General features: G+C 43.5%; 1 protein-coding gene across 2 annotated transcripts in view; it reads right to left on the bottom strand.

Moving 5' to 3' along the window:
• The window catches only part of LOC137563417 (protein KTI12 homolog), a 56,757-nt gene extending 44,149 nt beyond the window's left edge, over positions 1-12,608 (bottom strand). The window contains exons 1-2 of one of the 2 annotated variants that reach the window (XM_068275836.1): positions 12,502-12,608; positions 9,003-9,162 (exon numbers count right to left, since the gene is read on the bottom strand). In XM_068275836.1, the coding sequence (XP_068131937.1) occupies positions 9,003-9,150 (148 nt within the window). In that variant the 5' untranslated portion in view covers positions 9,151-9,162; positions 12,502-12,608. Of the gene's footprint in view, positions 1-9,002; positions 9,163-12,321; positions 12,382-12,501 lie in introns of those variants that run through there. The other variant, XM_068275837.1, reaches the window with a different exon arrangement.
• Between the last annotated feature and the right edge of the window lie 3,079 nt (positions 12,609-15,687).

The raw sequence follows: 15,687 nt of genomic DNA, 5'->3' as shown, positions 1-15,687 counted from the left end.
GGAGAGCTAACACTATGCCATTTTTCCCTTGTACTCATGCAGTGCATGCTCGTCACAAAAACTGCTTAGACTTGGCCTTGTCAATGGTGTGTGCTTTGTAAATCATGAAGTGTTACAGTAAGTGACATAACTATGTACACTGTGTAAAAGTGCTGCTGAAGATGTCAGCGTTATGTAAATACACAATACAGTACTAATAATAATGAATACTTTTTTTTTCACAAAGTGGAGAAGGGTTAAATCCCCTCAGAACTTTCCTGCTGTCTGAAGAATACTTAATTGAGTCCAATTTAATAAATACTGCCAGCATCAATACATCTATCACCTTTGTATAAAAAAGAGATATCCGCGCCTATGGAAATGTCAGCAGCTAAGTGGACTTGGCAATCCTCCAAACCTTCATATAAAATCTATAAGTAAAAATGTCCACAGCGCTATAAAGAATTAAGATCTTTATTTATATGAACTTAAAATGTTGCCTTGACCCTAGGCTAATAAAATAGCACCTTCCCCTTTAAACATTAATGACACGCAAATCTCCACTCACACAGTTCACACAATTTCACTGCAGTGAGCATTCATGCAAAAATGTAAAAATTGGGATCCCAGTAAAAGGTCAAAAAAACAGGTTATTACCTCCAGTTCATACACATTTTTCCTTAAAATATGGATAACTTCACAATGTGAGTCTAGTCCGCGCACTGAGAAATTGATTGATTGCACATTTGCCAAAAAATGCTTCCTCAATATTGATATTAGTGCTAGTTCAAGCTCATGCATGCAGTAATTTAGTATAGGTTGATATCGATATAGTCTGTATACTACACCAGTCACTCCTTCCGCAGATGGATCCTCTCGTTGCTGCTTTCTCCCTCCTCTGATCTCACTGGCCTCGTGATGTATGGCGGGGAGATCAGCTGGTAGTGCTTGGATATAGATGGCAAATCCGTATGTACGCCGCTGCCGTCCTCTGCAGACGAACGGTCTTACAAGCGGTGATTTCGTTCCACGCTGATCTGGACAATCCCACAGTGACGTCACTGATTGCGTAGTTACGTTAGGACACTGACGTTTCGGGAGGTAACGCCTCCCTTCTTCAGAGCTGTCCATCAGATACCTCTTCCAGCTTATGAACGATCCTCCTACCCTTAGGATCCACCCACTACTCCTCCGTGACGGCTTATTCTGCTAGGCTCTCATAGATCTTTTCAAAACAATATTACACATCTACACAGTGGACTTCTTCCATTTTGATCAACTGCATTATAAAAACATCCCACTTCTACATCCAGGTAAAAGGGGAACAGGGATCATCTTCACATTAATTCCATACATATCCAGAAGAGGAAAACACTCTCCATGCCTTCCTATTTATTCTTTATTTCAAAAAAGCATAAAATTCAAAATCGCAGTTTAACCCTTTTGGAGTCATAGTATCCAATGAATATATCCACAGGGATTCCGTGCGTGATAATTTCTTTATATAGTCTCCTCCCCTCCAATCTCTCTCTACTTTTTGTAATCCACAGAATGTCGTGCCTTGTATCGAACAATTATGGAATTTTTTGTAATGTGCAGATAGAGGGTGTTTCTCATTACCCTTTTCTATGTTACAGAGATGTTCTCCTAATCTTTTTTTCAGGGCTCTTTTAGTCCTCCCTACATATTGTTTTTGACAGGGGCAGCGTATCATGTATACAACCTCTTTTGTAGAGCAAGAAAAATTTCCCTTAATAGGGAATGTGTCCCCACTAAAGGATGAGGATATTTCCTGTATCACTCTCACACCACAAGTAGCCACACACATTCCACACTCTCCACATCTCCTGAATCTATTCCCTCCATTACTCGGTTGCGGATTTGTAACAGTGGGTGCTATTGTTTGCCCAATATTGGAACTCCTCCTAAAAATAACCTTTGGATGCTGTTCAAGGTATCCATTTAAATACTCATCTTCTTTCAGGACACTCCAATATTTATTTACTATTGTCTTAATTTTATATGCCTGTTCACAATAGTCAAATAAAAACGCTGGGGAATCCACAGACCAATTATCTTTGAATTTCTTCCCTATTACCAATTCTCCTCTATTCGCAGTCATTGTCTCATTTATAGCTTTCTCCAAATCCTCATCATTATAGCCTTTTTCTTTGAAACGGTTACTGAGAACTTCTATTTGGTTATGTAAATCCTCAGGTCTAGAACAATTACGTTTTAAGCGTAAAAATTGTCCTTTTGGCACATTGACCAGCCATCTAGCCAGATGGCAGCTATTAATATCAATAAAGCTGTTACAATCTACCGGCTTGAAAAAAGTTTTTGTGTGTAGTACATCACCATCCAAAAATACCGTAAGATCCAAAAAATTCACATTACTCATACTATTTTCCATTGTGAATTTGAGATTATACTCATTTGAATTTATAGCCTGAAAGAAAGTTTCCAAGGAGGTGGAACCCCCCTGCCATATAAAAAATGCATCGTCAATGAAACGGCGCCAGAACACGAGGCCCGTGCCGGGGCACATGGACCACTGGTCGAGGACATGTTCCTCCCAGTGGGCCATGTATAAATTAGCGAACGCCGGCGCGAACCTCGTGCCCATCGCCGTTCCCATGCACTGTAGATAATAATTGCCATCATAGTAAAAATAATTGTGTTTTAATATGAAATTCATAGCTTCCAGTATAAATCCTATCTGCTCCTCCCTTAAGTTTTCATCCTGTGATAAAAAATGCTTGGCCGCTTGTAAACCTTTTTCATGTTCAATTACTGTATATAATGAACTAACATCAATCGTACAAAGTATATCTCCCAATTCCCACTTAAATTGTTCCAATTCCCTCAAAAAATGTCCAGTATCTTTTAAATATGCCGGTGTCTTAACAACCTGCTTTTGCAAAAAGCCATCAACATATTTGGATAAATTTGCACTTAAAGACCCGATCCCCGATATTATAGGGCGTCCTGGAGGATTTTTAGAATCCTTATGCACTTTAGGGAGGTGATAGTATACTGGTAGTCTAGGTTTATCCACCAATAAAAAGTCATATTCTTTCCTGTTAATTATTCCCATACTTTTTCCTTCATCCAGGAAATCTTTTAATTTATTTGTGTATATGATAGTTGGATCCCCCCTCAATCTTTTGTAAGTTTTAACATCTGTTAATTGTCTGTAAGCCTCCTTTATATAGTCTTCAGAATCTTGTAGTACCACCCCACCCCCCTTGTCAGCTGGTCTGATAGTTATTGTATTGTCATCTTTTAAGGCCCTCATGGCTTTTCGTTCCCCACATGTTAAATTATCTTTATATTTGTTATCAAAATTAGTTTTTTTAATATCCTGAGTTACCATTGTTTCGAATGTAGTCATTGCTTTGCTATATTCATATGTTGGAAAAAATTGTGATTTTGGTTTCAAGTCAGTATGACAATATTTTGATTCCATTATATCCATCAGTGGGTAAAATGAGGTTGTTGAATTGGATGTTTTACCCACTGATGGAGTTAAGGGGGAAGGTATGGTGGCATCGGGGGGCCTGAACCAGACTGGTACACCGGACCCGGGAGCCCAGGCCGTGACGGGTGTGTGTGGTGATAGCCCGCCTGGTCTGGGTGCACGGAGTGAGGGTATCAGTTTTGGGGTGTCTCAAATGGATCCTGAGGTACAGTTGGAAATGGCCTGTGAGGTGTTGGAATCGCAGACCGTGACGGATGTATCCAATAAGGGGTGTCCGTCTGGAACTGCGGACCAGGCACCGAGCTTACAAAACAAATCCACTGGTCCCTCCGACAATGAAAATACAGGCAAGACACAGGCAGAAGGTGTAGGGGGTAATGGAATACACACGGAGAGAGGGGGAACAAAGGGTTTACAAACAGTAGAAAAAGTCAGAAAACAACAGCTAGAGGGTGCAATCCCAAAGACGACAAAAAATATTACACTGCAGAATAGATATTCTGCTTTACTGGCAGATTCCCCGCATACATCACGAAAGAATATGAGATCCCCAAGAACACCTAAACCAAATACACCTAAATCAAATAAATCCAAACCCCAATTTTTAGACTATAGAACAGCCATGATGTTGGGAGGTAGAAATCATGACCCCAATGAAAAGAAACTAATGGGTTCACATAGAGATAGAAATAAGACTAAAGAGAAAGAAGATCTGAGTCAGTCAACTTTGATTCCTTTTTTAGGGAAAGGGAAAAGACATCGAAACACATTAGAGGAAGGAGAGGAGGAAAGCACTCCAAAAAAACCCAAAGATTGATACGAGAAACTATACCTGTGCTTCCCAATGGGATTTTTAACCTAAGTAAAAAAATCTTGTCAGAATCAGAGATATTGATACTAAATAAAGGTTTAAAATTCGCACCTTCATCTAGAGCTAATAAATTTAACATGTTTATTGACCTTAAAAGATTTATGAGAAAGCTATGTTTGAAAAAGCATTTTGCTAAGAATACATACACCAAAAAGCAGGATATAATGGAATCAAAATATTGTCATACTGACTTGAAACCAAAATCACAATTTTTTCCAACATATGAATATAGCAAAGCAATGACTACATTCGAAACAATGGTAACTCAGGATATTAAAAAAACTAATTTTGATAACAAATATAAAGATAATTTAACATGTGGGGAACGAAAAGCCATGAGGGCCTTAAAAGATGACAATACAATAACTATCAGACCAGCTGACAAGGGGGGTGGGGTGGTACTACAAGATTCTGAAGACTATATAAAGGAGGCTTACAGACAATTAACAGATGTTAAAACTTACAAAAGATTGAGGGGGGATCCAACTATCATATACACAAATAGATTAAAAGATTTCCTGGATGAAGGAAAAAGTATGGGAATAATTAACAGGAAAGAATATGACTTTTTATTGGTGGATAAACCTAGACTACCAGTATACTATCACCTCCCTAAAGTGCATAAGGATTCTAAAAATCCTCCAGGACGCCCTATAATATCGGGGATCGGGTCTTTAAGTGCAAATTTATCCAAATATGTTGATGGCTTTTTGCAAAAGCAGGTTGTTAAGACACCGGCATATTTAAAAGATACTGGACATTTTTTGAGGGAATTGGAACAATTTAAGTGGGAATTGGGAGATATACTTTGTACGATTGATGTTAGTTCATTATATACAGTAATTGAACATGAAAAAGGTTTACAAGCGGCCAAGCATTTTTTATCACAGGATGAAAACTTAAGGGAGGAGCAGATAGGATTTATACTGGAAGCTATGAATTTCATATTAAAACACAATTATTTTTACTATGATGGCAATTATTATCTACAGTGCATGGGAACGGCGATGGGCACGAGGTTCGCGCCGGCGTTCGCTAATTTATACATGGCCCACTGGGAGGAACATGTCCTCGACCAGTGGTCCATGTGCCCCGGCACGGGCCTCGTGTTCTGGCGCCGTTTCATTGACGATGCATTTTTTATATGGCGAGGGGGTTCCACCTCCTTGGAAACTTTCTTTCAGGCTATAAATTCAAATGAGTATAATCTCAAATTCACAATGGAAAATAGTATGAGTAATGTGAATTTTTTGGATCTTACGGTATTTTTGGATGGTGATGTACTACACACAAAAACTTTTTTCAAGCCGGTAGATTGTAACAGCTTTATTGATATTAATAGCTGCCATCTGGCTAGATGGCTGGTCAATGTGCCAAAAGGACAATTTTTACGCTTAAAACGTAATTGTTCTAGACCTGAGGATTTACATAACCAAATAGAAGTTCTCAGTAACCGTTTCAAAGAAAAAGGCTATAATGATGAGGATTTGGAGAAAGCTATAAATGAGACAATGACTGCGAATAGAGGAGAATTGGTAATAGGGAAGAAATTCAAAGATAATTGGTCTGTGGATTCCCCAGCGTTTTTATTTGACTATTGTGAACAGGCATATAAAATTAAGACAATAGTAAATAAATATTGGAGTGTCCTGAAAGAAGATGAGTATTTAAATGGATACCTTGAACAGCATCCAAAGGTTATTTTTAGGAGGAGTTCCAATATTGGGCAAACAATAGCACCCACTGTTACAAATCCGCAACCGAGTAATGGAGGGAATAGATTCAGGAGATGTGGAGAGTGTGGAATGTGTGTGGCTACTTGTGGTGTGAGAGTGATACAGGAAATATCCTCATCCTTTAGTGGGGACACATTCCCTATTAAGGGAAATTTTTCTTGCTCTACAAAAGTGGTTGTATACATGATACGCTGCCCCTGTCAAAAACAATATGTAGGGAGGACTAAAAGAGCCCTGAAAAAAAGATTAGGAGAACATCTCTGTAACATAGAAAAGGGTAATGAGAAACACCCTCTATCTGCACATTACAAAAAATTCCATAATTGTTCGATACAAGGCACGACATTCTGTGGATTACAAAAAGTAGAGAGAGATTGGAGGGGAGGAGACTATATAAAGAAATTATCACGCACGGAATCCCTGTGGATATATTCATTGGATACTATGACTCCAAAAGGGTTAAACTGCGATTTTGAATTTTATGCTTTTTTGAAATAAAGAATAAATAGGAAGACATGGAGAGTGTTTTCCTCTTCTGGATATGTATGGAATTAATGTGAAGATGATCCCTGTTCCCCTTTTACCTGGATGTAGAAGTGGGATGTTTTTATAATGCAGTTGATCAAAATGGAAGAAGTCCACTGTGTAGATGTGTAATATTGTTTTGAAAAGATCTATGAGAGCCTAGCAGAATAAGCCGTCACGGAGGAGTAGTGGGTGGATCCTAAGGGTAGGAGGATCGTTCATAAGCTGGAAGAGGTATCTGATGGACAGCTCTGAAGAAGGGAGGCGTTACCTCCCGAAACGTCAGTGTCCTAACGTAACTACGCAATCAGTGACGTCACTGTGGGATTGCCCAGATCAGCGTGGAACGAAATCACCGCTTGTAAGACCGTTCGTCTGCAGAGGACGGCAGCGGCGTACATACGGATTTGCCATCTATATCCAAGCACTACCAGCTGATCTCCCCGCCATACATCACGAGGCCAGTGAGATCGGAGGAGGGAGAAAGCAGCAACGAGAGGATCCATCTGCGGAAGGAGTGACTGGTGTAGTATACAGACTATATCGATATCAACCTATACTAAATTACTGCATGCATGAGCTTGAACTAGCACTAATATCAATATTGAGGAAGCATTTTTTGGCAAATGTGCAATCAATCAATTTCTCAGTGCGCGGACTAGACTCACATTGTGAAGTTATCCATATTTTAAGAAAAAATGTGTATGAACTGGAGGTAATAACCTGTTTTTTGACCTTTTACTGGGATCCCAATTTTTACATTTTTGCATGAATGCTCACTGCAGTGAAATTGTGTGAACTGTGTGAGTGGAGATTTGCGTGTCATTAATGTTTAACCACCCTGGCGTTCTGATTAAATCGCCAGGGTGGCTGCGGGAGGGTTTTTTTTTAATAAAAAAAAAACTATTTCATGCAGCCAACTGAAAGTTGGCTGCATGAAAGCCCACTAGAGGGCGCTCCGGAGGCGTTCTTCCGATCGCCTCCGGCGCCCAGAATAAACAAGGAAGGCCGCAATGAGCGGCCTTCCTTGTTTTGCTTAGATCGTCGCCATAGCGACGAGCGGAGTGACGTCATGGACGTCAGCCGACGTCCTGACGTCTGCCGCCTCCGATCCAGCCCTTAGCGCTGGCCGGAACTTTTTGTTCCGGCTACGCTGGGCTCAGGCGGCTGGGGGGACCCTCTTTCGCCGCTGCTCGCGGCGGCGATCGGGCAGCACACGCGGCTGGCAAAGTGCCGGCTGCGTGTGCTGCTCTTTATTTGATGCAAATCGGCCCAGCAGGGCCTGAGCGGCAGCCTCCGGCGGTGATGGACGAGCTGAGCTCGTCCATACCGCCCAGCTGGTTAAAGGGGAAGGTGCTATTTTATTAGCCTAGGGTCAAGGCAACATTTTAAGTTCATATTAATAAAGATCTTAATTCTTTATAGCGCTGTGGACATTTTTACTTATACATCTATCACCTTAGTAAAGCTTTTTTTTCTATGAACTCCTTTCACCTAGTGTTACTTGAATTAGTAGAAAGACAGTTGAAACGAGACAGCTACAGTACTCGAGGTGGTTTATCAGCATAGTTGAACAATGATTTCTAAAATCTTTATATTGCCAAGAAAGGAAAAAGAAAAAAAAAAATCTACAAGCACTGCAAATCTCTTTCTTTGCAAAATGATTTATTTTCAGACATGATCCTCTGGCCTTTTGAGATGTAAAATTATCTGTCAAGTGTGAGCCCTTTGCAGCATCACAGCCAGCCAGCCCTCTGAACAAATAACATTACCTGACAGCCACGTTCTCATTCCCAGTGTATGCATAAAGCAGGAGGCAGTGCAAACAATGAAAGTCGTATATCCAAAATGAAGCTGCAGTCAGAAAAGCAACAACTACATAACACAAACAACAATGATTGTAACGCTTCGATGTCACCGATAGGACCATAATTCAGAGGCCTGTGAGCAGTGCCTGTTGGAGTTGTCACTGAGGAAAAGGTTTTCTCACATACCTTTCTCTATCTTTACACAACCATTTTTGTGAAAAAGTAATTGAAAACAGTAGGCTTCGGTTCTCAAAAACCGCAAAGAGTACTGTATATGCAATATCTGATAAAGAAATGATGGTCACGGTACACAGATTTAAAATTAATTATATTAACTCTTTCACTGCAAACTTATTGAGGCCAATTATAGTCAATAGTCTCTGTGCTTCCTCAGAGCCACGTCTCTAAAAGTGGAGTGTAAAATGTATAAGCTGGCTTAAAGGGGTCAAAGGAAAGCACTCTCTGGGGGACAGCTGTGAGGAACATGTTTTTCAATGGTTTTATTCAGTCGATTCAAAAGTTTATAAAAGTTTTGACATGAGAAATCAACTGTGTTTTATTATTATAGTTTATACGCTGTCATGAAAAACAAGTATTCCTACCTGCATACACAGAATTCTTATCAACTCCAAGAGAATGGTCTCCAACTATGCAAACTTTTCGCCCACTCTGCTCCAGATGCTCTTTCAGTTGTAATGCTCTTTGACTTTTCCCACTGCATGGAAAACCACATAATAGCACAAGAGGCATTGTGGAAACCAGCTGTAAAATTGAATATATAATAGAGAAAGAATTCAGTGATCAGATTTAGAAATCCATAATATTTTCAGATACACAATGAGACAAAGGCCATATGCTCACAGAGAACTGAAGGCTTTATACACATGCTAGATAGTTCTCAACAGAGTCAGCCAACTGGGGCCACCTATGTCTAGAATCTAGTGTTTGTCCATCGGCCCTGATGCGTCAGTAAAAGATTCATACTACAGTTTATATTGTCTGAAGGCAAGGACAATGCCATTGTTCTCCTACTCACCCAGCCCACTCTGTGCCAATCCATTATGCACCACTCATTGTCCCCCAGCTTCCCTCCAAGCAACTGAACGCAACACTAGCCTACAGGATAATGTGTCTGTAAAGTAATTTGCCCCAAGCTATCGCCAGATGGATCAAGTCCAAGTCCTTGTTGTCTACAATCGTCATTCGTCTGTACCAGAATTAACAAGTACCTGTTAATCCTCCCGCCCCATAAACACGTCTAAGTCCCACCCCGTCGTCCTGCAGTCTGCCATTTAGCCACAGTGAGCCCTGGTAACAGGCACAGTGACGTCAGTCCGGGTCTACTGTTCATGCGCGGGAGGTCTGCGCATGCGCAGTAGACCCTGACTGGCAGCGACTGAGGCTGGTAACGGAGTTCACCGCAGCTGAACGGCAGACCACAGGAGGACGGGGTGGGACTTAGACGTGTTTATGGAGTGGGAGGAAGCCCCGGGTAAATATCAGAGCTGTACTTTCCTTCCTCTCTGAGTCTCTTTAAGGTTGGGTATGTGTGCTCTGCCTCCGAGTCATGGGCTGGGTGGGCCCAGATGGGCCCTAAATTGAAATTTCTCTGGTGGGCCCCAAGGGACCCAGTCCGACCCTGCGTGAGTCGACTCTTCTGAATTGTCCTCCTGGCATGATTATAGGAGTTAGCTGCTCAGCTCAGGCAAAGCCTCACAGTACACTGTGTGTGGAGGGAGAGAAATACACAGAGGAACGGAAGAGTTCCGCTGAGAAGGCAGAGAAACGTCTTCAGCAGAGCCAGCACGTAATTAATGTGCTGCTGTCTGTGTGAGCTGCAATGTGTAGGAAAAGGACTGGTCTGACTCTGCCTCTTGAATCTGACTCGTGGTGTGTGCAGTGACAAACAGCAACCAATGAGCCAGCCCAGCCCCCCAGACAGCAGCGTCAAGAGATGAGAGAGGTCCCCCAAATGACTTGTCACAGCTGAAGTGCTACTGTGTAAAGACAACGAAGCAGGTAGCAGAGTACGTGTGTGTGTGTGTGTGTGTGTGTGTGTGTGTGTGTGTCTCCCCCCCCCCTTTCTCTTCTCTATCTCTCCCCCCTCCCTCCTTCTCTCTACCCCCCTACCCCTCTCTCTCTTCCTCCCTCTCTCTTGCTCCTCCTCTTTTGCCCCCCCTCCCCCCCACCCTGTCTCCCCCAACCCTCCATCAGCCCCTGCCCTCCCTTCCAGACTCTTAAGGTGCCCATTAATGATGCAATTCTGCGGCTGATCGTTTCCATGGTAATCAGGCAGAAACAATTGGTCATGCCCATTAATGGACAAATTCCCGTTAGCCAATTCGATAGGATTGATCCGAAAACCAGTTTGATTCTGATAATCTGATCAACTTAGCTACCAGTTATTCAGTCATTAATGGGGCAGGGCCAATTGCATCAGATCGATTACCACATTGATTGGAAATGATCTATCAGTCGTGGAAATATATCATTAATGGACACCTTTAAAGTGTACCTTAGTAAAAAAGTGCCCCTAGGGAGAACTTTCCTCGGGAGGGAATAGAATAAGCTTCTGGATATTGAAGACCCCCCAAGATCTCCTTGTTGGCACATAACAGAAATAGCCGAGCCTGATTGGGTCTGACCTACTTTGCAGGCACCTGCACAGTACAGCAGGCATACATTTGAAATCGGTGTCGGTGGACTTGGGTGCAGGACGCTGTGTATACGTTGGGTGCAGGACGCGGTATATGGCTGATCCTGCTTCTGCACAAGTCCGGGCCGTGTTAATTACTATTCCCCCTCCAGGCCGCCATGGATAGTGGGGGAATGATATAATTCAGCTTCCAGCGATTGCTGGAGGCTGAATTATTGTATTTTTTTAAGCAACCTCGGCTACGTCTTCTGACGGCGCAGACGTTACTCACTGAGCACCGCTGTAGATGTGATTGACATTATAGTCGATGGTGGCGCCGGCTGCGCCCAAATTTAGCAGCACTGAAAAGCACTGCTCTGGTACAGCAGACCTGATCAGACTCGACTACTTTCACAGAGCCCAAGTGGAAAGCTGCTACTGCGCGCAGCGACAACGGGGGTCCCAGCACAGTATCGGTCTGGCTGAGGAGGATGGAGGAAGCCTCATTAGGATTTATAGGCTTCCCCGGGGCAATTTTTAACCATACTGGTGTTCTTTAAACTTTAACATTTCAACATTTGTGTTTATTTTTATAATTTTAAATTTTACTTGTTCTATTTTTTTTAAAAAGGGTCGTAACAAACCCCTCCCACTTTTAGGCCACACCCTCCAGGCCACACCCCATAGCCAGTATTTTCTCCGTCAAAAGGTGGCAACCCACACACATCTGAGAGCATTTTGCACCAGCACAGTCACAGAATGTTCCCCACAACGTGAGCGCAATTGAGGAGGCATCCACCACTGAAGTTGTCAGTGGCAGAGCAGATGGAACCTGATGGATACCAAAAGAGCTGATGAACTATAGGAGCTGGAAGAATCCCAAGGTAAGTATAAATCATCTTATCCCTAGTCTCAAGTGAGCTGATGGACTATAGGAGCTGGAAGAATCCCAAGGTAAGTATAAACCATCTTATCCCTAGTCTCACTTATCCCTAGTCTCAAGTGAGCTGATGGACTATAGGAGCTGGAAGAATCCCAAGGTAAGTATAAACCATCTTATCCCTAGTCTCAAGTGAGCTGATGGACTATAGGATCTGGAAGAATCCCAAGGTAAGTATAAACCATCTTATCCCTAGTCTCAAGTGAGCTGATGGACTATATGGGCTGGAAGAAGCCCCAGGTAGGTATAAATCCTGCTATCCCTCGTCTCGCGTTTACTTTAGCACTGTAACAATTACCAGGTTCTCAAACAAGGAAACTTTACTTACTATATTAACATTTCTCACCTTCTGTACAATACAGGTTAGCAACACAATGGCACTCTTTATATGTATTTGTAAAAAAAAAAAAAAAAAAAAGCTTGTGTGTAGTCCGATGTCCCTCCTTTTCTCCCCCCTCCCGTTCGTCCCCATGCAGCGCTCGCCGCTCGGCAGCCGGAAGCAATGCAGAGGTAAACAGGATCTTACCCTCCGTCCGTTTCACCGGCGACACCCGCTTGGCTGCGATCAGCACTGCAGCCAGATTCGTACAGCCACAAGTACCGGCACCTGGTCTCTGGTTAATGACGTCATCAAGCCGGGACATGCAGCAGACAGTCACAGTACGAGGCTAGATGGAGTGTTTGCATAGGAGCGCTGCTCGTTGATGGTATAGGGAGATTCTTACCAGTTATGTCTCCTGCTGCCGATCTCGGCATATGAGAGATAGGGACCTTCAGGGAAACGAATGGGGAGGGGGACTACCAGGGAAACATAAGTGGAGGGCTCCACTAGACCACCAGGGAAACGTAAGTGGAGGGCTGACCACTAGACCACCAGGGAAACGTAAGGGGAGGAGGGGGACCTCTAGACCATTACGGAAACATAAGGGGTGGGGGATACTAGACACCAGGCAAACATAAGGGGAGGTGGACGACTACATCACCAGGAAAATGTAAGGAGAGGGGACCACTAGACCACCAGGGGAAAACGGCGAGGGGGACCACCAGCGAAATGAAAAAGAAGGTGGACCATCAGTGAAACATTAGGTGAGAAGGACCACCAGAGAAACATAAGGGGAGGGGGCCCACTAGACCACCAGGGAAGCTTACGGGAACTACTAAACCACAGGGAAATGTAAGGGAAAGGGGAACTCTGGGGAATCGTAAGGGGAGGGGGACCACAAGACCTCCAGGGAAATGTAAGGTGAGGGGGACCACAAGACCTCCAATGAAATGTTAAGGTGAGGGTACAATTAGTCCTCCAGGGACACCTAAGGGGAGAGGGACCATTAGACCACCAAAGAAATGTAAGGGGAGAGGGACCAATACACCACTAGGAAAATGCAAGTGTAGAGGGACCATAAGACCATGAGCAAAACTTAAAGGAAAGGGGTCTACTAGACCACCAGGGAAATCTATGAGGAGGGCGACCACTAGACCACAAGAGAAATGAAATGTAAGCAGAGTGGGGACCAGGCTGTCAGGGAAATGTAAGGGGAGGGGGGTGAACTAGACTCCTAGGGAAACTAGCAGGGGAGCCCACTAGACCTCCATGGAAACATACAATGCAGGGTACCACTAGACCAACAAGGAAATAAGCGAGAGGTATCACTAGATGACCATGAAAATGTAAGAGAAGGAGGACCACCAGGGAAACGTAAGGAGAGGAGGAACCACTAGCTCCCAGGGAAACATAAGGGTAGGAAGTCCGATAGTTTACCAGTGAAATGTAAGGGGAACCACAAGAAACCTAAGTGGATGGAGACCACTAGGCCTCCAGGGAAATGCAAAGACAGGAGATCCACTAGACCCCCAGAGATGGGAAGGGGGAACACTAGACCTCTAGGATATTTTAAGATAGGGGAACCATTAGACCAACAAGTAAACATAAGGGGGGCCACTACACTATCAAGAAAATGGGAGGAGAACCACTAGACCACCAGGGAAACATAAAAGCAGGGAGCCCACTAGACACCCAGGGAAGGGGAGTGGGACTCGTAGACCACCAGGAAAACATAAGGTGAGGACCACCAGAGATATGTGAGAGAAGGAAGACCACTAGACCACCAGGGAAATGTAAGTGGAGGGAGACCGCTAAACTTACAGGGAAATGTAAGGTGGGGGGTGGGCATTAGACTACCAGGAAAATGGAGGGGGAGCTTCTCCTTACGTTTCACTGATGGTCTAGCGGACTTCCTACCCTTGCGTTTCCCTGGGTGCTCGCAGTCCCCTCCCCTTATGTTTCTCCTGGTGTCTATTCAAATAGACTGGTAGCCTTCTGTGTCCTTTATTGTCCCCCCACTGGTCCTCCTCCATGCTCCTTAGTGCCCCTGATGTCCTCTATTGTCCTTGTTATGTCCCCCTTTGTGTCCTCTTTTGTCCCCCTCATGTCCTCCTCCTTTCCCATTTGTGCCCCCCTGTGTCCTGTTTTCTCTCCCTTGTGTCCTGCTTCGTGCCCCTTTGTGTCCTCTATTGTCTCACTCGTGTCTTCCACTGTGTCCTCCTTTGTCCTTTGTGTTTTCCTCTCCTCCATTGCTCCCTCCGTGCAGAGTAATTATCAGCGGAAGTTGAGCGTGTCTCACCTGATCTGTGGGTGCCTGTGGCGATCAGCTGCGTTTCCTCTCCCTCACTGTTGCTCTAATGCCGGCTTTTCCTGATTGCATCATTACACGCAACCGGCACTATGGGAACAGTGAGGGAGAGGAGGTGCTGCTGATCTCCTCAGCCACCCACGAATCAGGTGAGACACATGCTTGGCGTCTGCTGCTAAGTATTCTGCACAGAGGGAGCACTGGAGGGAAGGAGGACACGGGACAAAGGACAGTGCAGGGAATCCCCATCATTGTGGCGTGGCCAGGAGTTTGTAAGTCGGACTGTAAGATGCAGTGACTTTTGTTCCCACTTTTGGGTGAGAAAAAGTGGCTTATAGTCTTAAACATACCGTAATTAGAGACAATCATGCACATTTGAAGCTCTTGCGGGTCACATCAAATGGCGAGATGGGACAGATTTGGCCTACAGGACTTGAGTTTGACACCTATGATCTGTGCAAATGAGGCAATGTAAAAGCAGCAATTCTCCTAAAAAGTAAACCAAAACAGAACTATTTAGCTGATGAAATACTGCCAATAAAAGAGTATGGTTGGAAAGTTCAAGACTATTATGTCTTTTGTTTTGCAGCTGAATGAAGCAGGTTTTACATCACACTTGGATACAGTCAGGTCCATAAATATTGGGACATTGACACAATTCTAACATTTTTGGCTCTGTACACAACCACAATTGGTTTGTTTTGTTTTTTCGGCCGAATGATGGCTTGCTTCACTGATGGTGACACCTCTTTGGATCTCATCTTGAGAGTTGAGAGGAACAGATTCCAAATGCAAATAGCACACTTGAAATTAACTCTGGATCTTTTATCTGCTCATTGTAATTGTGATAATGAGGAAATAACACACCTGGCCATAGGACAGTTGAGAAGCCAATTGTCCTATTACTCGTGCTCCCTTAACAAGTGGGAGGCACATATGCAAACTGTTGTAATTCCTACACCATTCACCTTATTTGGATGTAAATTCCCTCAAATTAAAGCTGACAGTCTGCAGTTAAAGCACGTCATGCTCGTTTCATTTCAAATCCATTGTGGTTGTGTATAGAGCCAAATATGTTAGAA

The sequence above is a fragment of the Hyperolius riggenbachi genome, chromosome 3, assembly GCF_040937935.1.
Source record: "Hyperolius riggenbachi isolate aHypRig1 chromosome 3, aHypRig1.pri, whole genome shotgun sequence".
In the NCBI taxonomy this organism is placed as follows: domain Eukaryota; kingdom Metazoa; phylum Chordata; class Amphibia; order Anura; family Hyperoliidae; genus Hyperolius; species Hyperolius riggenbachi.
This window is presented reverse-complemented; position numbering and strand designations above follow the sequence as displayed.